General features: G+C 42.1%; 1 protein-coding gene across 2 annotated transcripts in view; it reads right to left on the bottom strand.

Annotated features, from left to right (window-relative positions):
- The window catches only part of SH3KBP1 (SH3 domain containing kinase binding protein 1), a 497,532-nt gene that overhangs the window by 141,164 nt on the left and 330,454 nt on the right, over positions 1-25,914 (bottom strand). Inside the window, exon 1 of one of the 2 annotated variants that reach the window (XM_069761513.1) lies at positions 3,208-3,329. The exons of the other annotated variant lie outside the window; for it this stretch is intronic. Coding sequence (XP_069617614.1) covers positions 3,208-3,219 — 12 coding nt within the window. The 5' untranslated portion in view covers positions 3,220-3,329. Of the gene's footprint in view, positions 1-3,207; positions 3,330-25,914 lie in introns of those variants that run through there. 2 annotated transcript variants of the gene reach the window in all.

Genomic DNA, 25,914 nt, shown 5'->3' with positions numbered 1-25,914 from the left:
CCATCGCAAACATCAGGACAACAAAATCATGATCTGAGGGCACCAATTGGGATAAAGAAGAAGCCCCCACACTCTTTTAACCATTTATAATGATGTAGTCACTATTGACAGCAGCATCTAAGGGGTTAAACAGATTTAGAAGGTGCAAATATTGATCGTGGCTGATACAGCAAGTTGTCAGCTATAGTGTACAACCAACAGATGCTGGATTGTCATCTGTATGGGGAGGCTATTCTCTTATATCTCAGGTCAGTTAAAAGACGTATTGGTGGTCATTAAGGGGTTAAAGGACTTTTCTGTGTGTGTTTATTATTTTTTTTACTCCATTACTAACCCCTGGGCTTGAAGTCAGTGGATATTATACAGCTGCTATCAACCCCAAAACCATTACCATGTGCCATGGTTGTGAACAAGGTTCCTTCCCTGTCCTCTCAGGGTTAATTTGTACAGCCTCCTTCTGGTTTGGGGGGGGGGGGTTATATTTACCTGCCTTCATGTGGGGATCCTTGTCAGTGATACATATGTCTTGGCTGTGTGTCTGACCCCCTGGTGTGCTTGCATACTGTTGTCCGGTTGCTTTCTTGTGTATGACTCGGTCTGTTTTCGCGTTCTGTGCTTTGCCTTGTGTCTCTGTGCTAATTGTTTGTTTCTGGCTCTGACCTTCAGCTTGGTACTCTAACTTCCCTCCTGTCTGCCCCGTTTGTACTGCATGGCTCCCCAACCTTTTTGCTATGTCCCGACCACACTTACGTCTCACTCTTTTGGCACTACGTCGACCTCCCGGCTTGACTTCGGCACGTTCAATCTACTCTCTGGCAAACGCCACTCGGCATCTGGCTCCGCCTCCGCCCACTTCCCCAGAGGTCACGTGTTTCATGTCCTGCGCTCTAGCAGGTAAGCTCACCGCAGCGCTCCTTACGCTCTCTCTATCCTTCTGTAACACGTGCACCGACTCCTGCTGTAATTCTGCAGCAGGGCTCTGGATACCCTGATTGCCACCACACCAGGGCAATCAGGAAGAGCCTGAGGCTAAGGCCGGAGTCACACTATAGCGAGATACAGCCGAGTCTCACAGGTTAAAACCAAGCTCTGGCACCGACACTCCGGAGCGGAGCGTGCGGCTCCATGTATTGCTGTGCGGCCGCACGCTCCGCTCTGGAGTGCCGGTGCCAGACCTTGGTTTTAACCTGCGAGACTCAGCCATATCTCGCTGTGTGTGATCCCGGCCTAAGCGCCAGAATTGGCACATCTAATGGGTGCGCCATTTCTGTGGTGGCTGAGGGTAAGTCTTATTAGGAAAGGAAGGGGCCAATATCCATGGACCTTACCAGCGTATTAATATCAACCCACAGCTGTCTGCTTAACCTGTTGTTGGTTATGAAAAATAGAGGTGAGACCACATAATTTTTTTTTTGGTCCCCTTTTTAATAACTGGTAAAAGCTAAGCAAACCGCTGTGAGTTGATATTAATATGCTGGAAAGCTCCATGGTAATTGGCCTCTTCCCAGACTGACAAGATCAGCTCACAGCTGTCTGCTTTTCCTTAGCTGGTTATTAAAAATAAGGGGAACCCCAAGCCATTTTTTCATTTATTTATTAGCTAAATACAAGTATAGAAAACTTCAAAGCACTGATTAAATATATCACTGACATCTTTCTACCTATCTATTCAGCTCTGACGGTTCGGGCTGTGAATTTACTGGGGTGGCTGATGAAACGTCGGCTTTCTTTTGAGATGCATGAGTAAAAACTGGACAGCACCCACAGACTTACATTGGCAAGTCTCGGTTATTCTACGAGGCCATACACAGCATGCTGTAATTATTTCTTCAACCCAATTCTAGCTGAGGAAAAACTAGCAGATGAGCAATGTCTCATTGAGTAACTGGTGCAAGTGCAATGAGGTTTGTTACTCGCATTGCACTTGTTGAAGATATACGCAGGTGTAACCAAACCCTAAAGATGCATATATCTGTCATAGACTGCCATTGCAAGAAAAACTTGCAGTAAACTATGTTTTTTTCACACTGTTAGTTAGGACTGCAGAACTTGAGTGCCCATCTTCTTGCAAATGTTAGGCTACCAGAGTTTATAGGCGCTTTCTGACATTCATTCCGACAGTACAACCAAATTTTTTTTCTGCCACTGGAAAATATGACAACCACCATGTCCTACTAAGTAGCAGCTCCTATGAGTTAGGCAATGATGTCCCCTTCAATACCAATGCAGCTTAGTAGACGTGGAAAGTTGGGTGATGGCAAGTACTGTACCAATTGCAATTTTTGCTGTCACCCAGAATTCCCAAAAATAGATAAAACTGACAGTCTCTAAAGGTTTGCAGGAAGAGGACCACTAGAAAAGACACTCTGCTTAGCTGTCATGGCTTCCATTTACACAGGTTTATGTTTTGGTTTGTTGTTTTTGATAGCAAGAATAACGACTGCATTATTTTTATGGAAAAAAGTTAAAAAAAAAAGTCCTGCTTGCAATTTTTTTAATTGCAGATGGGACATAGGCTGCTATAGCTGCTTATAAAATACTTTCAACCAATACCAGTTCAGGCATGCTGAGCCTTGTAGTTCACAACAGCGAGGGCAATGCAAAGGACAAAAAAAAATTCCATGTATATATGCATTTTTACACAGAGGATTCTTGCATTTTGTCTCTATATATCACATATTTTACTACAGTCATTCATGCACTCTTTACATTATATTTTACATCAGTACTACAGGAAAAAACAAGTTTGTTTTTTTTAAATTTTTTAGAAATCATACATTTTGTTATTTGTACGTGAGTTACATATAGAAGCCGAAAAAGTCCCAAAATGGACAGATTGTGGCTACAGCACAGTAACGGCACATCTTCTTCCTTACAGGAGGATGTCACGGAAAAATAAATTAGGGCAAAGATGAACACACATCTGGAAATACAATTCCTCCAGAAATGTAAAAAAAAAATCGTTAAAATTGCCACATAAGTCAGGGCAGCGAGAGGCTTTCCTGACTAATCACTAACAGATTAATACAGTTCTTCTAATGAACATCCCTGGAAGTATGATTGTACGGAGGAGAAACTTTCACCACCCTGCCAGCACTCAATGGAGTTCCTGTTCCCTTTTTTCAGCTTCCTCCTCCGGCTAATACTGCCACATCATAATACTGTAAATATGACAATAAATAGGAAAAACACAAGACATTCAAATACCTCATCTCCCATTGTGAAAAGTGGCTGCTGTGCAAAATGTCCAAGAAGTCAGAACTCCAATCCTCCCACTTCCTTTAAGCAGCTAAGTACACAAAGACTGACAGACACAGCCTAATACTGAGTCACACTTAGGGCCAAATGAGCTTGCAGGAAAACAAAGCTTACATTTGTTTATTACACAGGAAGCTTGGAGCAGTTTACCAGTTGGGAGACTTTACGTTGGAGGTTTCCCTATTTTTTTTTTTTTTTACTTTCTCTCCAAAAAATGCAGCTTCAGCTCTGGTGACTTTCAGCAGGGAGGATGCATCAGGAATATTTTAGCATTTCCCAGTGTGGGTTGCAGCCATTTGTATACACAGGCAAACACTGAGGGCTCTTATGGGTTTGTTTGCTTTTACGCACGTTTTTAAAGTCTCTTTTTAAAACTTAATGTCATATTTATTACCAGTGTTCTATAGATTAAGCAAGTAACGGTACAAATAACAAAATGTAAAGAGGATTTGTTGGGAGTCTTTTGAGTACAGATTCCACATACGACCATGAGATCATTGGGAATTGGATTTTCGAATATCCCATTTCAATTCTGAAAAAAAAATGACCTACGTTCACTGGATTCTTTCAGATTTTGCAAAACCGTAAAGCAAAATCTGCTTAGATTCCAGCAATGTATCACTAATTGGGCTTCTTAGTGTAGTTTATATAAAATCACTGTTTTATCAGCAGGAGATTATCACTAGACTAGTAAACCTGCTGCCAAATAGTCCACTTCCGCAACCACGACTGATTGTACACTGTGCATAGGCAGAAAGCCACCAATCAGTGGTGTGGGAGGGGTTATACAGAGCTTAGCATTTAGAGAACTGCTAAATCTGGAGCAGATAAAACAGTTTTTCATCAAAACTACAGCCTGCAATAAAGTAAGTGATACATCGCTAGAATCATGGTCTCTGTCCTTACATTTTGCTGCTCCTAGGCTACGTTCACATTTGCGTTGTGCGGGGCTGCGTCGGCGACGCAACGCACAACGCAAACAAGAACGCATGCAAAACGCATAGTTTTGCGACGCATGCGTCCTTTTTTTGCCGGATTTTGGACGCAAAAAAAATGCATCTTGCTGCGTCCTCTGTGCCCTAACGCTTGCGGCAAAAAAGACGCATGCATCGCAAAACGCATGCAAACGCATGTCCATGCGCCCCCATGTTAAATATAGGGGCGCATGGTGCATGCGTCGCCGCGGCTGGGCCCGACGCAGCCCGGCAGAACGCAAATGTGAACGTAGCCTTAGATGGAGTATCTGAATCCTGGTGACAGATTCCACTTACAGCTCACTACACATGGTCATATTACTGATTTGCACAAGCTCAGAGTTATACGGTTTAGTAAGCAATACTCATAGATGTAGATGAAGATTCACGGTACCTCACTACACCTCCAATTTCATATTCTAGAATACCCGATGCGTTAGAATCGGGCCAACATCTAGTTTTATATAAAGAGCCCGATTTATTATTGCATTTTGTCTATTTTTTGGTGTCATTGATTTGCGACAAATTCTTCTTTTGATGACACCTTTTGTAATTCTATTTTATTAGTGTTGGCTTGTTGTTTGTTTTTTTTCTTCATATTTGCTTCTGTGGGCATAGTTTTTAGTTTTCTAGATATCTATGGCCAAAAAAATCAATTGCAATTGTTTTTTAAAAGTCGCACATTTTGTGGCCAAATGTATTCAAGCTCCTTCTGGAATGATTTTATTTATGTCTGATTTCCTTATCCCTCATACATTTTGTGTCATTTTAGCGGAACATGTGACTTTTTGCATTAGAAAGGCAGAAACAGGTAAAAGAAAACAATAAATAGCATTTTTGCTTTCGAGCAAATTTCATGAACTACATGTGATATTTTGATGGATTTAGCACAAAAAACATGAACGAATACCATAAAGCAAAAAAATGAAAAGTGACATAAAACAACTGGAAATGATCAGTTGGATCCTTAGGCCCTGATTTATTGGGACGGGCATTTTGCACACAATTGTTAATGAGTGACCTGCAGGAATAAGATGAGTTGAATTCATTACGAGGCGCACACCAGCTAGCGAATTGGGAGCACATTATCAGTAGCACTTTGATGATTTTAATGGGTGGGCGCTGCCACATCCCATCCTGGCTCCTCCCAAGCTCCACCTACTTTGGCGGAGCTGCTTAAACTGGCAATTAAAAAGTTCGAAAATTTTTGTGCAACTCAACATTGCTTAAAAATTAACTGTTCAAAGTGTCTTTCATTAGTGCTCTGGTATAAACACTTTGATGTATCAGCCCCTTAGTCTTTCTCTTGATAGGTTCAAAGCCACACCCTTTACGGCAGGCCACGATATAATATTAGTAAAATCCCTTCTTCTACAGGGTGAATGATCCTGCATATAATTGAGACATTGGTAGTTAAAAGGGTTGTTCTCTAGCCCTACTTTTTAAATATCCCACTTGATAAGACCTCTTTCACACATCAGTTTTTTGCCATAAGCCACAATCTGGCGAGTTTTGAAAAAAAAAAAAAACGGATCCGGCAAAAGTTGCCGCCGGATCCATTTTTTTCTCATAGACTTGTAATAGTGACGGATGGCCTCACGTTTCATCCGTTTTTCGCCGGATCCGTCGAACAATCTTTTTCTGGCAGCCGGAGAAAAGGGACATAGGAACGTTTTTTGTGTCAGTCGAAAAAACGGACAGAGACGGATCCGTCGCCGTCCATCGTTTGCTATAATGGAACACTATGGCGCCGGATCCGTCAAATTATGGAATCCGGAGACAGATTCTGTTTTTCTCTCTCTCTCTGAATCCGGCTAAAAACTGGATCCGTCACATCAGTTGTTCACAATTTGCAACGGATCCATTTTTTTTTTTTAAATTCGCCGGATTGAGCCTGACGGCAAAAGCCTGATGTGTGAAAAAAGCCTAACAAGTGTCTTACAAAGTTTCTCATAGTTGGGATCTTCACTCCCTCATCAGAAATCTCTCGGGACACCTAGCAATACGTGCTTATTTTTTCTGCAGCACCCCACATGGATGGTCCTCAAGACAATCAGCGGGTTGTCTGTGTAATACAGCAGCGGGAAGGTTATCCAAACACGATATGGTCTTTGTAATAGTTCTCCTTTATGAGCAGGAATCCTGAATAGACCTCCTCTACAAACTCAGAATTTCCTTTACAGATTATATGAAAACAGTTCTAAACTGGACATTAGTCTATAAATCAGTGACCAAATGCAGAACACATGCTGAATATTATACATACAGTTGTGTGAAAAAGTGTTGGCCCCCTTCCTGATTTCCTATTCTACTGTATGTTTGTCACGCTTAAATGTTTCAGATCACCAAACAACTGTAAATATTAGACAAAGATAACACAAGTAAACACAAAATGCAGTTTTTAAATGCAGGTCTTGATTATTAAGGGAAAAAGAAATCCAAACCCACAGGGCCCTCGGACGAGTGCAGTCCGATTTACAAGGACACACACAAAGTAGGAGATGGAGAAATTAAGCTCCCCGTCTTCTCCGCATCTGTGCTGCAATATTCTCATGCAAGTGAATCGGATCACAGTAAACGGATACTCAGATCAAACTTTGAGAATTTGAGCAGAGTGTCGTTACCGTAATCGACCCAATTCTTGTAAGGAGATGGACATATTGCCCAACATTCCCCTTGAAGAATATGTGTATTGTTGATGTGTAATGTGAACTGTGAAATGGTGTTGGTATTGTATTCTACCCAGAAATGGGTAGCTGACAAGGACAGTTAGTGATTGCTCGGGACTAGCCCAGAGTGGGAGGGGCTAAGCTGATGGGACAGAAGTAGTAGTTTTCCTGTCAGGAAGTTAGAAAGCGCCCAGTGTGCATAGAGAAAAGACCTGAGGTCTAATGTGAGCAGTGCCACATGACATGGCTGTTCCTAATGCCCTGGGCGGGAGTTCAAGATAATCAGAGACAGAGAAGACAAGTATCAGCCATACTGGCAATATAGAGGAGAGAGTAGACGCGGAACCGTGGTTTGAGAATAGGACTGTACTAACTGGACTGTAGTATTGAGCGGGGCTACGGTGAAGTGTAGAGGAACGCTGAAGATAGAAGATAAAAGGGAATAGATATTGTATGTGGAAAATGCTCCGTAAAGGAAAGGAAAACGTTAATGAAGATATGTCCCCTGTATGTAATCCCTCCCAATTTATCGCTGAGTAAAAAGTTTCCTTTTGACTGGTGGTCTCCCTTACTGAACTGTCAAACACCTGGACCTGGCCATCCCAAGTCATCAGTTACATGCGGCCTACAACGGCGTAGCGCCCCCACACCACAAGTCCACACACCCAGCCGGACCCCCAGCTTCATGTATCGTGATGGGGCGGAAGGTACAAGTACCTCACCCACGGCTACAGGCCTGCGCCACGTTACATTCGTGCATGTGAGTGAGCCCTGAAACTGAGGGATTCTTCACTCTAGATTATAATCAAGGTCCTTAAACCTTGGGTCCCCGTAAATGCTATTAAAAATATTTTTGCTATCAACTACCAGATTGAAATCATTCTTTAAACAGCTGAGAGACGATGTAAATCACACGTACTTAGGAGGACAGAAGACTTTCACCTCTTGTATCCAAGCAACGGCTTAAAGACTTGTGCTGTATGAGGCCTAATTACCACAGGAAAGTCTCAGTTTCTCTTCTGGTGGGATGAAAACTACTTACGGAGGCCAGACATCTTACGCTCCCGCTACAACCACACTATATCTAAATATAACAGGATATTGACTGTGCTGGTTTCAGAATAAAATGACAGGCTTACCGCTGGTATCTGAAACATGAAGTCAAGGGACATACATAGGGGAGCAGTAAGCTACATTATTAATGGGTCAACAAAACAGGCTAATTTTGATCAGTCGCATCTTAACCTGTGAAGAATTTCAGATTACTACTTTAAACTATCAAAATTAAAATCATACAACAGAGGACCTGTCACTCTCCAGAAAAATTTTGCTAAATACCTTGTAAAAATCTCGGAGCTCCCCTAAATCTGCCATTTTCTTTAAAATTTTCCATGATGTCCCTACATTACAGACATATTCACAATTACTGCTGTTGGAGCGCAGTAGGTGAAATCACTGCTTGTAGTCCAACTGCGAATTTCATCAGTCTTCTATGGGCCCATATGCTGTCACCCCTCCCAGACACTGCCAATCTCAGCACTGCAACTGATCTATGAATCTCAGAAGTTGACAAGCACTGACTGACAGCGGCTGGGAGGGTTGAAAGTACACACCTCCAGAAAAGATGGCCAGTTGGCCTGCAAGCGGAGATTTCACATACTGCACTCGAAAAGCAATAAATGTGAATATCTCTGCAGTGGAGTAACACAGTAAAGCGAATTATGTGGCAGGGAATTGCAGGGATTTCTACAGTGTGTTTAACTCAATTTAACTCAATTTTTTTTAGAAAGTGACAAGCCCTCTTTAAAACTTTAAGAGTGTTAAAGAGAACCTGTCAGAAGGATTGTGCACAATAACCTACATACAGTGTCAGGTTGGTGCCGCTACACTGATTAAAATGATACCTGGGTGATGAAATCTGTCTTGTGGTTGTTTAATCATTACTTGTAGTTTTTATTTGATGATATGCCCGTGCTCTGGGACGACCTGTGGTGGGCTTCATTTGTTGCTCTGATTAGGTATTCATATGTATGGCTTCTGATGGGTCACTGATCCCTCACCGACCTGCCCCCAAGTTTGCATAATGAATACCTGTACATACTGAAAAAAACCCTTCTGCAGGCAGAGCCGGCCGTGACACCTGCGCTGCAGCGTAATCACGTTTACTGTGATAATAATAAATGTGCTTGAGGTTTTCCTGAGTATATATAAAAAAAATCCATTTTAAAATGGCACCTGCGAAATAGCAGCTATTGGTGTATATAGAGGTGATCCGATAGCTGCTACTGCACATGTTGTTAGAGAAGAAAAAATTCCTCCTCGAAGATGGCGCTACTCGCGTCTGAGCCTCCACATACACTGATAGCTGCTATTGCCCGGTGGGCGCCATTTTCAAATAGATTTGAAGCACATTTATTATCACAGTAAACATGTGATTACACTGCAGCGCAGGTGTCACGGCCGGCTCTGCCTGCAGAAGGGTTTTTTCTTCAGTGTGTACAGGTATTCATTATGTAAACTAGGGGGCAGGTCAGTGAGGGATCAGTCAGCAGGCTGCATTATGACTATCTAATCAGAGCACCACGTGAAGGAGTTATGACCTTTGAATAAGAGTATATGTTCCACAATGGTTGTCCTACGTCTGACATTGAAAATGCAGCGTGATCTGCCAGCAGCTTGTAAGAAGAAAGTGCTGAGCAGAGGGATACTCTCCATAACCATGCTTTAGTGCGGAGGGATCGGCCTCGGACTAGCCATTAGACTGACATGGGCCTCTTTTCCAGGTATGTTTTCCCTGAAACGTTGCAACATTTCAGAGCAGAGCATATCAGTCTGTAATAACCCAGCCACAATCTGCTTCCTGCTGTCCGTGGTTTGGGGCAGCATGAATCAGCTGTCAGGTTCCCTTTAAGAAGGTTTTTTCTTCATAGATTTTAGTCCCATCACAAATTATAGCTGAGAACTGCGTCTATTGAAACAGACTTTGCGTCACAGATGTACCATCTGGCGGCACACAGGTGGTCATGGGTCGAAAACACAAACGTGAGCCCTTAAAGGATCACACATACACACTGTATGTGCACAGTCTGCAAATGATTACATTCATTCAAATTAATTATTCTCATCTATTACACTAAGATAAATGAAGTGGCCACTTATATAAGACGGCAAATGTTATTGTTTCTGCACCACAATACACAATGACAAATAATTTCTAAGGGTGAACGTCAGGAGGCTCTGCTGTCAACTTTTCTAATACGCATTGAGAAACGTTGCCAAATCATTTGCACTGACATTGCTGTCACTTTATAATACTTGTCAGTCTTTAGCTACTTTAATGAGGAGCCTAAGACTGTAGTGCCCAAGCCACAGTCCAGTATGTCTTTGGAATGTTGGAGGAAACCGGAGAACCGCAAACCCAGGGAGAACATACAAACTCTTTGCAGATGTTGTCCTTGGTGGGATTTGAACCCAGGACTCCAGCGCTGCAAACCTGCAGTGCTAACCACTGAGCCACCGTGCTGCCAGTTGTGAATGTCTCCATTTATTTTCATAGTGCCCATGTGCAGAATTCCTAGCTAAGCAAAAACTGGACTACTTGGACAACTCCTTCTCAAACTAAACGTCTGGTGCCACCTGTAGTTACCTTCTGTCCCTGTGCCATTCCAGCGCTGTCGGCCCTTGTGTTCCTGGGGCACTTGTGCGGTTGTTATGACACATGAGCCCTGTCCACACCTTCGGATGTATCGAGCATCAACAGCAAGCCATGGCTGCAGGTTCTCTCTGACTTCCTCTTGATGCTCGATTTGTCCAAAGGCAGGGGCAGTGACGCCAGCGCTGATTAGGCGCAGGGCTCATGTGTCATAACAGCCGCACGAGAGCACCAGGAACACGAGTGCCAACACCACTGGAATGGCGCCAGGTGAGGATACAGTAAGTGTTTTTATTTTATCGGCACCAAACATTCAGTCCTAGCAGTGGGCAACCCCTTTAATTTAGACATATATATTATAATTTAATATTATATATGGAAACCAAATACATGCACGTCTTGGGGATTTCAGTCGTTTCCCTTACTATATACAGTACTTGTTTTGTAGGACACTCTCACAATAGAACGTCAAAACCTGAAGAAGAGCCGCTACAGGAGTAATAGACTCTAAAGTAGTAAACACCTAAAAGCCCTGGCAAACCGTCACTGATCGGGGAGTAAAGCAAAAATACAATATACTGTAATATTTAGCAACTTCACTGTGAAGAACCCATCCGCGCCAATTAATTTTACATGAAAGCACTAGTGGTGACTCACAAGCCTCAGAAGGGACATGATCCTGCAACGTGAATAAGAAAATATACATTTTAGTAGCTGCGGGCACAAGAGAGCAGCAAGGAGATGATCCAGCTCCTCTGTGAATGGATCCAGGAGATGCAGATGTGTGGGCAGCTCCGGCTTCTGACGTTCTTTCCTTCCTAATTCCATTTTCATTTTAATTATTTCATTAAAAATACAGTCAAAATATAATCCGCACAGACAGCGCTAATTAGAAGGAATAAAACGCCTTTGCATATTTAACCCTTACCCTCAGACAAGAATTCATCAATTAGCATGGGATATAAAGTTTGTTGGGTAATGTGTCAGGAAACGAATGCTCTAATGATCTGTACTGCAGATGGCTAGCGTCCGCATACATCGCTGGTAAGAACATACCTCCATGGATTCATATCGTATTCGTACAGCAGGACCTTGTTTGTGCCTTGGTAACAATATAAAATGTAGAAAAATCCATGTGATTTTGTGCCAGCCAAATGTCATATTGTAAGAGAAAGGTAATTCACAAGATGTGATGGCCACGAGAATTCATTCTACTAGAGATTGACCTAATGGACAAGGCAACATTAGTACAGGCTCAAAGAGTAAGAATACATGACCTAAGATCTATGGATCCATAAAGCATCTCCAGATGCCTCCAATTTCTTATGGAACACAAGAGGAGACAGTGGCTTATTCTACTGGATGCATTATTAGTAGAAATAATAGTATTAGCCTGAAATATGGTGCAAATAGGAAACATTAAAGGGCACATGACTAAGGGTAAGAGCTCAAACCTTGGCATCCCCAACAAGGAGGAATGTCCTCCGCTTAGACACCACGTGAAAGGCCTCACACCTACCCAAATCAGACCTCTTGATTTGCACTGAGGAGGGGCAAACACCCAAAATACATGTCTGCAAATGGATCTTCTGGTTTGGATTATTTTTTTAATTCCTGAGCCAAGTCTCGTTAAGGGTCGATATTGACATTTAGGTAGCATAGATGATGCTAGACGTCCTGTCTTTTTTTTATCTGAAGAGGATAGTTATATATTTAAATTCTTAGGGGAGCATTGCATGGTCTATAAGCCTCCTTACGTCAGCTTGGCATTTTCCACTTTGCAGTGTTTTTGCAGTGCTTTCTTCACCCAAAACCTGCTCTGACTGTAAAAACGCTGCATGCAAAATGCAAGTTTTAGATGCTTTTTGGGGGAGATTACGTCTGTGATTTGTCTACAGTTCAAGTTTATTAAAGTCAGTTTTATTCAACAAAAATTCAACGAAAAATTCTACAAAAATGTAGTAAATCCCGTCTGTTGCATTTTTTTGCAGTGTTTTTTGCACTAACCCAAAAATAATGAAAGAATTGACATGCTGCTGATTTTAAAAAAGCTGCAGTTCTCAAAATTCAGTCAGGAAAAAAACAAAACAAGGGTGTGCGTGAGATTTGTGAAATCTCATAGCTTTGGCAGGAATTGTAAAACACAGCTTCTTTTCTGCAGAAAAAAAATGCAACAAAAAAAAACTTGGCACAAATGCTCTGGGTGAACAAAACATTAGACTACATGAAGAGACAGCTGGATTTGCGCAAGGCTACATTTACAGAAGATCTGTGATTTGTTCTTCAAGATGTTTGGAACAATCTCCCTGCTGAGTTCCTTCAAAAACTGTGCAAGTTACACGTACCTAGAAGAATGGATACTTGAAAGCAAAGGGCGGTCACAACAAACACTGATTGGACTTCGATTTCTCTTATGTTCATTCACTTTGCATTTTTGTAATTGATACAAGTAAACTAATAATACCGTAATTCTATTTTTGAAGGCATTCTTACTTTGAAGAATTTTTCCCACATCTACTAACGGACTGAAAATATGGTCAATATCTTACTTCTTTAAAATCAGGACTAAATGCAAAGATGAATACTAGAGTTTGCTCCACATTTTTAAGCTTAGAATCCACTCCTAGTTTTATTTAAAATAAAAAAAAAAATTCAAAATACTGAATAAATCTGAAAATCTATTGATAATGCCTAGGCTTGTCTGTTGTTCTTTTTTCATTTTTGTTACAGTGCCACCTATAGGTAGCTACTCAGTTATCACTCTCTCACCCCAGATACATAATTATTATCATTTACTTTTAGAGCACCATTGATTCCATAGTGCTGTTCATGTAAAAGGAGTTACATACAAAATCCAAAGATAAATTACAATGAACAAACTCTTTAAGACATACCTAGTGACCTAAAACTGTTCTCACTTTTAGGCTACGGTCACACTATCAGTATTTGGTCAGTATTTTACCTCAGTAGTTGTAAGCCAAAACCAGGGGTGGGACAGTCAGAGGTAAAGTATAATAGAAACACGTCACCACTTCTGTATTTATCACCCACTCCTGGTTCTGGCTTACAAATGCTGATATGAAATACTGACCGAATACGTGAGCGTGTGAACGAGGCCTTAGGAAAATAATGAGATAGTTTTGTGGAATGTTTTTAGAAAGATAACCGCCGGGCTTAATTAGAATAGAATGCGTGACAAGTGTAATGATTCTGTCACATTGAATATGTGGGCATCGTGGGGTTAATGCAAGAGTAGTTAATTAAAGGAAAAGCCAGTACACAAATAAACAGACTAGAATTGTGCACCAGGTAGAAATTTATATAAAGTGTCGAAACGGCCAAATGATCCACTAGCCAGGGTCACTGTTTTGATTCATGTGGCATCTGTCCAGCATAGGCCTCATTCTAAAACAAAAATGCAGTCCACATGGTGCATTAGGGGTGGTTATAGGAATAGCAAAGCACCAGCTGCTGTTTTCTCCTATACAGTTGTGTCTGGTAAATGGTGGACTACATAAACATTAACAAGTACGTTAGGAGCTTCTTCCTGATTGTTGTGCAAGAACACAGCGTGCACTTCGCAAAAGATCCACTATTCACAGCAGCACTTTGTTCTAAGTCATAAAGAAATTAGAATAATGGTGTATTGTGCACTGGCAAAATGGCACAAGAGGCGTCTTGCTAGGAGTAGCATCTTAGATATTACACTCGCTACTTTACCCAGAAAAATTGCTGAAACTTCTAAAGAGACTGACGACTGTACTGAGATTTGGACTGTCCACACTTTGGTTCATGAGAAACTGATGTTTTAAAGCAGGTGTTGAAAATGTCCACCGTTCACATCCACACACGACTGCACGCGCCATTCCATATTGTGGAATGTATTCCGCAGGAGGTCTGGGGTAATAGCCTGAATTCCTCGCTGTATGATCTCTCAGAGTTCATGTAACGTTGGTGGCTTGCTACTCTACAACTGGCCCAAAAGGAAAAAATCAGGCAATAATTAATTCTTCTCTCTTGACCGGGCCCTTTTAATTCTTGAACGACATGGACTCTGTCCGGGCGAACGCAACCTGTCTTCCCCACTCGTTGACAGGTGGAAGACGACATGCCGGTCTCCCAGGAAAGCCTTGAAACGATTTACGTGACGATGCCAGAAGTCTTTGTTTCACGTCTTGAATTGTTTCCTCAGACATTTTCGGACGCCCTCCATCATGCCTATCCAGTAATGTTCCTGCATGTTCCAGCTTATTCACCAATGACAGAATGCACGGTTTGGATGGTGGTTTTCGACCTTCAAACTTCTTAGAAACTCACGTTAGCACCTCTTTAAGAACTCAGTTTTCCAATAAGTTTTCACAATGAAAACAAGCTCCTCCAAACTGTATCGATACATTGTTAGCAAACGAAGAAGGAATCCAACAGGAGTGAAATGCAAACACCACACAAACTACCGACACGCAGAGTCTATCTCATAGTGGAGACCACCGGCGAGGCGACAAGTTGGTGAGACCACGCGGCACAAGGATGTTTCTCGTCGTTTCATTACACACTACTTCTCATGAACCAAAAGTGTGAACAGAACAAATTTCAGTACGATCGGCCGTCCCTTTTAGAAATTACAGCAATTTTTCCGGGTAGTGATTGAATCACACTGTACAATGTGTGCCTTTTTCAATTAGTTTAGTACAATTTAGCAAGAAGTAAATAAATAGGTTTTCCCTTGACTATGGCTCTTCTTATGTCACTACTGAAAATCTGCCAGAATCTACTATATAATTGTCTAAGGGGTACTTCCATCTGTCCTTCTGTCTGTCTGTAACGGTTATTCGTTCGCTGATTGGTCTCGGCAGCTGCCTGTCATGGCTGCCGCGACCAATCAGCGACGCGCACAGTCCGGAAGAAAATGGCCACTCCTTACTCCTCGCACTCACTGCCCGGCGCCCGCATACACCCCTCCAGTCTGCCCTCACACAGGGTTAATGGCAGCGGTAATGGATCGCGTTATGCCGCGGTGTAATGCGGTCCGTTACCGCTGCTATTAACCCTGTGTGACCAAGTTTTTTACTATTGACGCAGCCTATGCAGCGCCAATAGTAAAAACATCGAATGTTCAAAATAATTAAAAAAATCAAAAATGATTATATACTCACCTACGCCGCCTTTCCCGCACCTCGCGATGCAACCGGCACATTCCGGTCGCATGGATGGTCTGGCAGAAGGACCTGCCATGACGTCACGGTCATGTGACCGCGACGTCATCACAAGGCCTGCGCGGAAAGGACCTGCCGTGATGTCACGGTCATGTGACCGCGACACGGTCACGTAACCGCGACGTCAGCACACCCTGGGACCGGAAGATGCCGCCTGCACCCCACAAAGGTGACAGTGCTACAACGCGCCTGCGGAAGGTGAGTATATGTTTATTTTTTTAACCTGTGTCCTACGTGGCTGGGCAATATACTACATAGCTGGGCAATATACTACGTGGCTGTGCAATATACTACGTGGCTCTGTGCTGTATACTACGTCACTGGGCAATATACTACTTCACTGGGCAATATACTATGTGGTTCTGTGCTGTATACTACGTCACTGGGCAATATACTACATAACTGGGCAATATACTATGTGGCTCTGCTGTATACCATGTCACTGGGCAATATACAATGTAACAACTGGGCAATATGCTACGTCACTGGGCAATATACAATGTAACTGGGCAATATACTACGTGGCTGGACAATATACTACGTGGCTGGGCAATATACTACGTGGACATACATATTCTAGAATACCCGATGCGTTAGAATCGGGCCACCATCTAGTGTTATCATAAATACTTTATGGTGTAATAACCTCATTAAAGCATCACAATGCAATAATGAGAATGAAGCCAGGGTCCAGTCAAATGATAACCTGGCGTCCTCGACAAGCCCTGTTCACACCGCAAATTCAACTTTTAGGGGAAAAAAATAAAACGTTTCCTATTACGTATAGGACTAGGAAATAGACTGACCACTTCCAGAGTCATGAAGCAAATGTACATGGACTACTGGGAAGGAAAATTCTGCCACTATTCCCTCACCTAAAAATAGTATGTAGGGTTTGACTTCTTGTGACTCTTTCCATAGCAGCTATCACAACAAGAGTTAGATGGAAAGTCCTTTGGGTGTTATAGAAGTCTCTGCACATTCATTACAGAGCCTCCCTTAATAGCACAGTCACAGTTACATAATAATAATGACATATTATTTCATAAATATTCTGACATTTAAGGCAATTAAAGTGTGATTAAATTATTTGGGTCAATATATAATGTATAATGCTTCAATATTTAATTTTATGTTTTTGCTTCACAATTCATGGGCATAACCTGAATTTGTTTAAATAAATATATTGTGCTTTCAAGTCAGACACAGGATATAGAAAGCTCATTAGAAAATGTATTTAGTAATCTACATGTGGAAATAGGACCTCCGTCATTATAGGGCTCCACAATCAGGTATTTAATCTGAGAGCAGCATGATGTAAGGGCTGAGACCCTGATTCCCAGGAGATTATCACTACAGGACTAGATGTCTGGTGCCTCCTAGTCAACTGCTCTGTATGACACGCCCCACCAATGATTGGCTGCTTTCTGTGTACACTGTACATTGACAGAAAGCTGCCAATCAGTGGTGTGGGCGGGGCAATAGAAATCAGTATTATTGGCACTGATAGATCAGCAGCAGAGAAAACAGGGATTGTGTCAAAATGACAGCAAGCAGACCAGCAAGTGACACATCACCGGAATCCGGGTCTCTGCCCATACATCATATTGCGCTCAAGATTACATAGCAAAAACCTGCTGACAGATTACATTTAATAACTTTTAGGAAGAGAACAAATCTATCTTGTTCTCCACCCAGACTTTTCCGTGCTTTGATACATTGTGTTTTTCAGCTTCTGCATGTAAACAATTTATGTTTCCATTGGAACAAACAGAGAAAATGTTGACTCATTGAAACACAAAGTCGATGTGAAAGTTGCATACACTACAATGACAATGCTTCTAAGGATGGATTCACAATAGAGAGGAATACGGATGAGAGCTATGCAAGTAAAAAAAATTACATAGCACTCGAACCACTGTTAATCTATGGGGCAGCTCCCATCACCGTTTTTTTTCTCGACCGTATTATATGTGCGAGTGAAATCGCAGCATGCTGCGATTTGCAAAGTATATCGGCCGAGACTCGCCAATGCAAGTCTATGGGTGCGAGAAAAACTTGCACACCACATGGACCATCAGTAGATTAGATAGAATAGAAATATACACATAGTATAGGTGTTTATATACTGTATATATGTCAGTGACACACACATATATATATATATATATATATATATATATATATATATATATATATATATATATATATATATATATACACATACATATTTAGGGACTCTATAGCGACAGGGTCTGTTCCGCAGGACTGGCGCATAGCAAATGTGGTGCCAATATTCAAAAAGGGCTCTAAAAGTGAACCTGGAAATTATAGGCCAGTAAGTCTAACCTCTATTGTTGGTAAAATATTTGAAGGGTTTCTGAGGGATGTTATTCTGGATTATCTCAATGAGAATAACTGTTTAACTCCATATCAGCATGGGTTTATGAGAAATCGCTCCTGTCAAACCAATCTAATCAGTTTTTATGAAGAGGTAAGCTATAGGCTGGACCACGGTGAGTCATTGGACGTGGTATATCTCGATTTTTCCAAAGCGTTTGATACCGTGCCGCACAAGAGGTTGGTACACAAAATGAGAATGCTTGGTCTGGGGGAAAATGTGTGTAAATGGGTTAGTAACTGGCTTAGTGATAGAAAGCAGAGGGTGGTTATAAATGGTATAGTCTCTAACTGGGTCGCTGTGACCAGTGGGGTACCGCAGGGGTCAGTATTGGGACCTGTTCTCTTCAACATATTCATTAATGATCTGGTAGAAGGTTTACACAGTAAAATATCGATATTTGCAGATGATACAAAACTATGTAAAGCAGTTAATACAAGAGAAGATAGTATTCTGCTACAGATGGATCTGGATAAGTTGGAAACTTGGGCTGAAAGGTGGCAGATGAGGTTTAACAATGATAAATGTAAGGTTATACACATGGGAAGAAGGAATCAATATCACCATTACACACTGAACGGGAAACCACTGGGTAAATCTGACAGGGAGAAGGACTTGGGGATCCTAGTTAATGATAAACTTACCTGGAGCAGCCAGTGCCAGGCAGCAGCTGCCAAGGCAAACAGGATCATGGGGTGCATTAAAAGAGGTCTAGATACACATGATGAGAGCATTATACTGCCTCTGTACAAATCCCTAGTTAGACCGCACATGGAGTACTGTGTCCAGTTTTGGGCACCGGTGCTCAGGAAGGATATAATGGAACTAGAGAGAGTACAAAGGAGGGCAACAAAATTAATAAAGGGGATGGGAGAACTACAATACCCAGATAGATTAGCGAAATTAGGATTATTTAGTCTAGAAAAAAGACGACTGAGGGGCGATCTAATAACCATGTATAAGTATATAAGGGGACAATACAAATATCTAGCTGAGGATCTGTTTATACCAAGGAAGGTGACGGGCACAAGGGGGCATTCTTTGCGTCTGGAGGAGAGAAGGTTTTTCCACCAACATAGAAGAGGATTCTTTACTGTTAGGGCAGTGAGAATCTTGAATTGTTTGCCTGAGGAGGTGGTGATGGCGAACTCAGTCGAGGGGTTCAAGAGAGGCCTGGATGTCTTCCTGGAGCAGAACAATATTGTATCATACAATTATTAGGTTCTGTAGAAGGACGTAGATGTGGAGATTTATTATGATGGAATATAGGCTGAACTGGATGGACAAATGTCTTTTTTCGGCCTTACTAACTATGTTACTATGTTACATATACACACTGCTCAAAAAAAATAAAGGGAACACTAAAATGCCACATCCTAGATATCACTGAATGAAATATTCCAGTTGTAAACCTTTATTCATTAAATAGTGGAATGTGTGGAAAACAATAAAACCTAAAAATTATCAGCGTAAATCACAACTAATATCCCACAGAGGTCTGGAGTTGGAATGATGCTCAAAATCAAAGTGGAAAATGAAGTTACAGGCTGATCCAACTTCAGTGGAAATGCCTCAAGACAAGGAAATGATGCTCAGTAGCGTGTGGCCTCCAAGTGCCTGTATGACCTCCTTACAATACCTGGGCATGCTCCTGATGAGGCGGGGGATGGTCTCCTGAGGGACCTCCTCCCAGACCTGGACTAAAGCATCCGCCAACTCCTGGACAGTCTGTGGTGAGACGTGACGTTGGTGGATGGTGCGAGACATGATGTCCCAGATGTGTTCAATCGGATTCAGGTCTGGGGAACGGGCGGGTCAGTCCATAGCTTCAATGCCTTTGTCTTGCAGGAACTGCACACACTCCAGCCACATGAGGTCTGGCATTGTCCTGGTTAGGAAGAACCCAGGGCCAACCGCACCAGCATATGGTCTCACAAGGTGTCTGAGGATCTCATCTCGGTGCCTAATGGCAGTCAGGCTACCTCTGGCAAGCACATAGAGGGCTGTGTGGCCCTCCAAAGTAATGCCACCCCCCACCATTACTGACCCACTGCCAAACCGGTCATGCTGAAGGATGTTGCAGGCAGCAGATCACTCTCCACGGCTTCTCCACACACTGTCACGTCTCTCACATGTGCTCAGTGTGAACCTGCTTTCATCTGTGAAGAGCACAGGGCGCTAGTGGCGAATTTGCCAATCCTGGTGTTCTGAGGTAAATGCCAAGCATCCTGCACGGTGTTGGGCTGTGAGAACAAACCCCATCTGTGGACATTGGGCACTCAGACCATCCTCATGGAGTCAGTTTCTAACCGTTTGTGCAGACACATGCACATTTGTGGCCTGCTGGAGGTCATTTTGCAGGGCTCTGCCAGTGCTCCTCCTGTTCCTCCTTGCACAAAGGCAGAGGTAGCGGTCCTGCTGCTGGGCTGTTGCCCTCCTACGACCCCCTCCACATCTCCTGGTGCACTGGCCTGTCTCCTGGTAGTGCCTCTAGCCTCTGGACACTACGCTGACAGACACAGGAAACCTTCTTGCCACAGCTTGTATTGATGTGCCATCCTGGATGAGCTGCACTACCTGAGCCACTTGTGTGGGTTGTAGAGTCCGTCTCATGCTACGACGAGTGTGAAAGCACAACCAACATTCAAAAGTGACCAAAAAATCAGCCAGAATGCATCGGTACTGAGATGTGGTCTGTGGTCCCCACCTGCAGAACCACTCCTTTATTGAATGTGTCTTGATAATTGCCAATAATTTCCATCTGTTGTCTATTCCATTTGCACAAGAGCATGTGAAATTGATTGTCAAACAGTGTTGCTTCCTAAGTGGATAGTTTGATTTCACAGAATTTTGATTTACTTGGAGTTATATTCTGTTGTTTAAGTGTTCCCTTTATTTTTTTCAGCAGTGTATATATCTTTATATTTCCTAGACATATAGCAGAATAGCCGATAATTCATTTGTCTGCTTCTGTACAATCATTGCAGAAGCTGACAGGATAGGAGACATGGCTTACATACAGCAAGCCATTGCAGAACAGTTAGATTTATATATGTCAGTGACTAATACTGTTAGTAGTATGTGTGTGTAAAATTTGGGACCTGTATGTATTTAATAAAAGAATTTTTTCACTGAAAAAAATGGCGTGGGCTCCAGCGCAATTGTCTGCGCCAGAGAGGGAAAACCAGTGATTGAGGACAGATATTAACAGCCTAGAGAGGGACCATAGTTATTACCCCCTCTCCCCCTGGCTAAAAACATCTGCCCCCAGCTACCACAGAAAAGGTGCATCTGTAAGATGCGCCAATTCTGGCACTTAGCATCTCTCTTCCCACTGCCCTGTAGTGGTGGCATATGGGGTAATAAGGGGTTAATGTCACCTTTGTATTGTAAGGTGACATTAAGCCGGCTTAGTAATGGAGAGGTGTTAATAAGACACCTATCCTTTACTAATCCTATAGTGGTTAATGGATTAAAAAAAGACACAGCCAGAAAAGTCTTTTAATAAAATAAAACACTAAACACAGTTTGACCATTTTATTGTTACTGGCAATCCATGCGAAGCACTCGATCTCCTCGAAAAAATTGAAAAATTAAAAAACAACAATATACCGTCCCGCCTGTCAACTACTGAGGAATGAATGAAATGCTAGGAGCGGAGCTTCAGTGACTAGCAGTAACGTCACTTAAGCTGCGCTCCCTCACAGCCTGAACTCAGATGAACTCTTGAGCGTGGGAAAATCAGCTGGCTTACAGGCTGGTTTACAGGCGGGACGGTAGCATCAACACCGCTCCCGATTGTAAACTTTATATACCTCAGATATGGATTACGCCGTGGGACTGACTGAACGCCGGACAGGTATGGGTATATTGTTGTTTTTTTATTTTGTATTTTTTTCCAGGAGATCGAGGGCTTTGCATGGATCACCAGTAACAATAAAATGGTCAAACTGTGTTTAGTGTTTTATTTCATTAAACTACTTTTTTCTGGCTGTGTCTCTTTTTAACCCATTAACAACTATAGGATTAGTAATGGATAGGTGTCTTATTGACACCTATGCATTACTAAGCCGCCTTAGTCTCACCTTCCAATACAAAGGTGACACTAACCCCTTATTACCCCATATGCCACCACTACAGGGCAGTGGCTTTCCTTCTGTGGCGCGGAAAATTGGGAGGGAGCCCACGCCAGTTTTTTCAGTAAATACATTCTTTTATTAAATACATACAAGTCCCAAATTTTACACACACATACTAACAACAGCATTAGTCACTGACATATTTAAATATAACTGTTCTGCAATGATTTACTGTATGTAAACCATGTCTCCTATCCTGTCGGCTTTTGCAAAGATTGTACAGAAGCCGACAAATGAATTATCGGCTATTCTGCTGTGGGCAGCACGGTGGCGCAGTGGATAGCACAGCAGCCTTGCAGCGCTGGAGTCCTGGGTTCAAGCCCCACCAAGGACAACATCTGCAAAGAGTTTGTATGTTCTCTCCGTGTTTGCGTGGGTTTCCTCCGGGTACTCCGGCTTCCTCCCACATTCCAAAGACATACTGATAGGTAATTTAGATTGTGAGCCCCAACGGGGACAGCGATGATAATGTGTGCAAACTGTAAAGCGCTGCGGAATATGTTAGCGCTATATAAAAATAAAGATTATTATTATCTATCTGCCTATGAAATATAAAGATATATATATATATATATTCTATGCGTATATATCTATTCTATTCTATACTGTACCCGGTAGATCATTTGTCCGCTTTTAATCTAACTATATCTATATATATGTTTTGAAGATTATTTACATTGAGAGAACTGCTGTAAGTAAAAGCTCATGCTAAAATTGCATTGCATATGGATGCCATACGATGTCACACTGTTACCAGATGCAAGGAAATCGCATCCTCGCACTAGAAAAACGGATTACATACGGATCACTGTTTAGGGAACATTTGTACGATTTTCGGCTGTCAAAATCGGACGATTTTTTATATGGCAAGTGTGACTCCAGTTTAACAAAAAGGCTGGCATTTATAATAACACATCTACTATGTAAACCTGATTATTCATCCTAACATGAAAATAAAAAAACACAGTATTCTGCATTCCCTTTTTGTTTTCAAGAAATAATGACTCAATATGCAGATGTAACAAAGCTTATTGCAACAGTACAATGTGTATTGTGGTATTCTATAAAAAGTAATCTTAATGAAGTAACGCCTACCACAAAAGAAACAGGTAATGCATCGTAAAGCATGTTCACGAAATTAGTCTTGTAGAAATCCTAAGTGATCACAGGGGTTAATCTCCTGCTTACCTGATCCATCCTGTGCTAGAGGCTGGGTAAATGGTGGGGCAGGGGTCCAGCTTGGCAGAAGAAGCAGTGCTTAATGATTGACAGCACACAGGACATAGGGGAGAGGCTCCTGCTGCAGCTACAGTAGTTGTGTTAATGTTAGGAAAGACATAGGCTTGTAAGGAGCAGGAGGTTGGGGTTATTCTTTATATTTTTTTTCCTTTTTGCAAGATAAGACTGGTTCAACAAAAAGAAAAAAAAGCAAATGAAGGAAAGGCTGGGGTTTTGTTAGGAGCATTTTCTATGCTTAGAGTTCCTTTGGCCCACTTAAAGGGAACCTGTCACCCCCAAAATCGAAGGTGAGCTAAGCCCACTGGCATCAGGGGCCTAGCTACAGCATTCTGTAATGCTGTAGATAAGCCCCCGATGTATCCTGAAAGATGAGAAAAAAAAGGTTAGATTATACTCACCCAGGGGCCGTCCCGGTTCTGTTCTGGTTCGATGGGCGTCGCGGTCCGGGGTCTCCCATCTTCTTACGATGACGTCCTCATCTTGTCTTCATGCTGTGGCTCCAGCGCAGGCATACTTTGTCTGCCCTGTTGAGGGCAGAGCAAAGTACTGCAGTGCGCAGGCGCTGGGCCTCTCTGACCTTTCCCGAAGCCTGCGCACTGCAGTACTTTGCTCTGCCTCAACAGGGCAGATAAAGTGCGCCTGTGCCAGAGCCTCAGCGTGAAGGCTAGAAGAGGACATCATCCTATGAAGATGGGAGGCCCCGGACCGGACCGCAACGCCCATCGGACCGGACCGCCCGCCCAGGTGAGTATAATCTAACCTCTTTTTCTCATCTTTCAGGATACATCGGGGGCTTATCTACAGCATTACAAAATGCTGTAGATAAGCCCCTGATGCCGGTGGGCTTAGCTCTACTTCAATTTTGGGGGTGACAGGTTCCCTTTAAGCCATCCAATATCAATCAATATTGCTGACTGGAAATTTTCTCTTGATCTGGTTGAATCGTGTGTCATATGCTAGAAAAGCTGATCTAAATTGTAATTAGGTATATCAGAAAGAATGAGAAAAGGCCTCATTATACCAGCCAACTACTATTTAGGTTCACAAGATACATCACATGTAGTGGAACTTAGAACACACATTGCAGCTTAGCTGACAACCATTACATGATCCTCCACTATTCAACAGCAATGTTCTTCCACTGGCAGGGAGACGTTTTCTCTTTGACAAATGTGAAGGTTGTCCTACAATACCTGTAAGATGCTCAGCAATAACTGTTCTGACCACCGGTGGTTTGTAGAAAGAAGTCCATAAAGGAGAATTAGGTGTCCAAATGGCAAAGTTGGGGCAAATTTAAACTGGTCTGATTAAAGAGAACGAGGTTTGCGTAAACCCACCTTTAAGAAATATAAAATACGGGTTCAAACTGCAGAAATTCAGTAGAGATTTTCATTTCTTCAGCAACGATGAAGGTTCTAGAACCAGATAAAATGAAAAGGGGTTTCCCACTAATAACTTATATTACTTTTGTCCATTTTGTTGAGGTTTATATTTCTAGAGGTCAGAGGAGGTCCTAAAGGTCTGATCCCACCAATGTAGCATCTAATGAATGCTATTGGGTGAGAAAACCTCTTTAATGTTGGCCATACATAATAAATAAGCTGATATTGTAATGTGTATGGGACAGCCATACAGTCCCCAGGCAGAAAATTTGGGATAAGGATCTGTCATGTTGAATTTCAGAGGTGTCTGGCAGCCTCTCAATCGGCCACCTCTGTGCTGAGATAGACATGCATGCTCAGCCAAGCGTGCATGTTTACTGCAAAGCCAGGGGAGATAACCAGCAGCAGATAGGACATTCAACTTAAGGAAATGGAGAAAAAAAACAGAAGTGAAGTCAACACAAAAAATACAAGCTCTTCACCTAATGGGACAAACTATATATTTCAAAATGACAAAAATATTTTGCACAGGATTTTAAGATGTTTCTAACAAAATAATACCTACTCACTCATTTTCCTGAAGTCTTGTAACAGACTGGAAAAAAAACACTTTCTGTATATAACATGTAACAATGTTATTTATGGCTAACAACCTCCAGGAAAAGACCTGACAACATCCCTGAGATGTCAGGGTGTTTATTCTTAGCTGTTTTTGAAATTTTCTTTTTTTTCTGCACCGGTAATATACTGGGTGAAGGAAGCCCTCTACAGCCAGAGGAAGACAGGCTTATCCATCATCACTAGCAGTGATTCTTTACTGTAAGAGCAGTGAGACTATAGAAATCTCTGACCACATGATGATGTAACGGTTGAATCAATAACAAAATTGAGTACGGGTACTAGATTTTAAGATTGGCTGTTCATCCATGGAACTAGTCTGAATGCAATTGTGAAATAATTTTTCCCTCAATATGAGGCAATTAACAT

The sequence above is a fragment of the Ranitomeya imitator genome, chromosome 3 (assembly GCF_032444005.1).
Source record: "Ranitomeya imitator isolate aRanImi1 chromosome 3, aRanImi1.pri, whole genome shotgun sequence".
Classification (NCBI taxonomy): domain Eukaryota; kingdom Metazoa; phylum Chordata; class Amphibia; order Anura; family Dendrobatidae; genus Ranitomeya; species Ranitomeya imitator.
The sequence above is the reverse complement of the archived record's forward strand: the minus strand, read 5'-3'. Positions and strand labels throughout refer to the sequence as shown.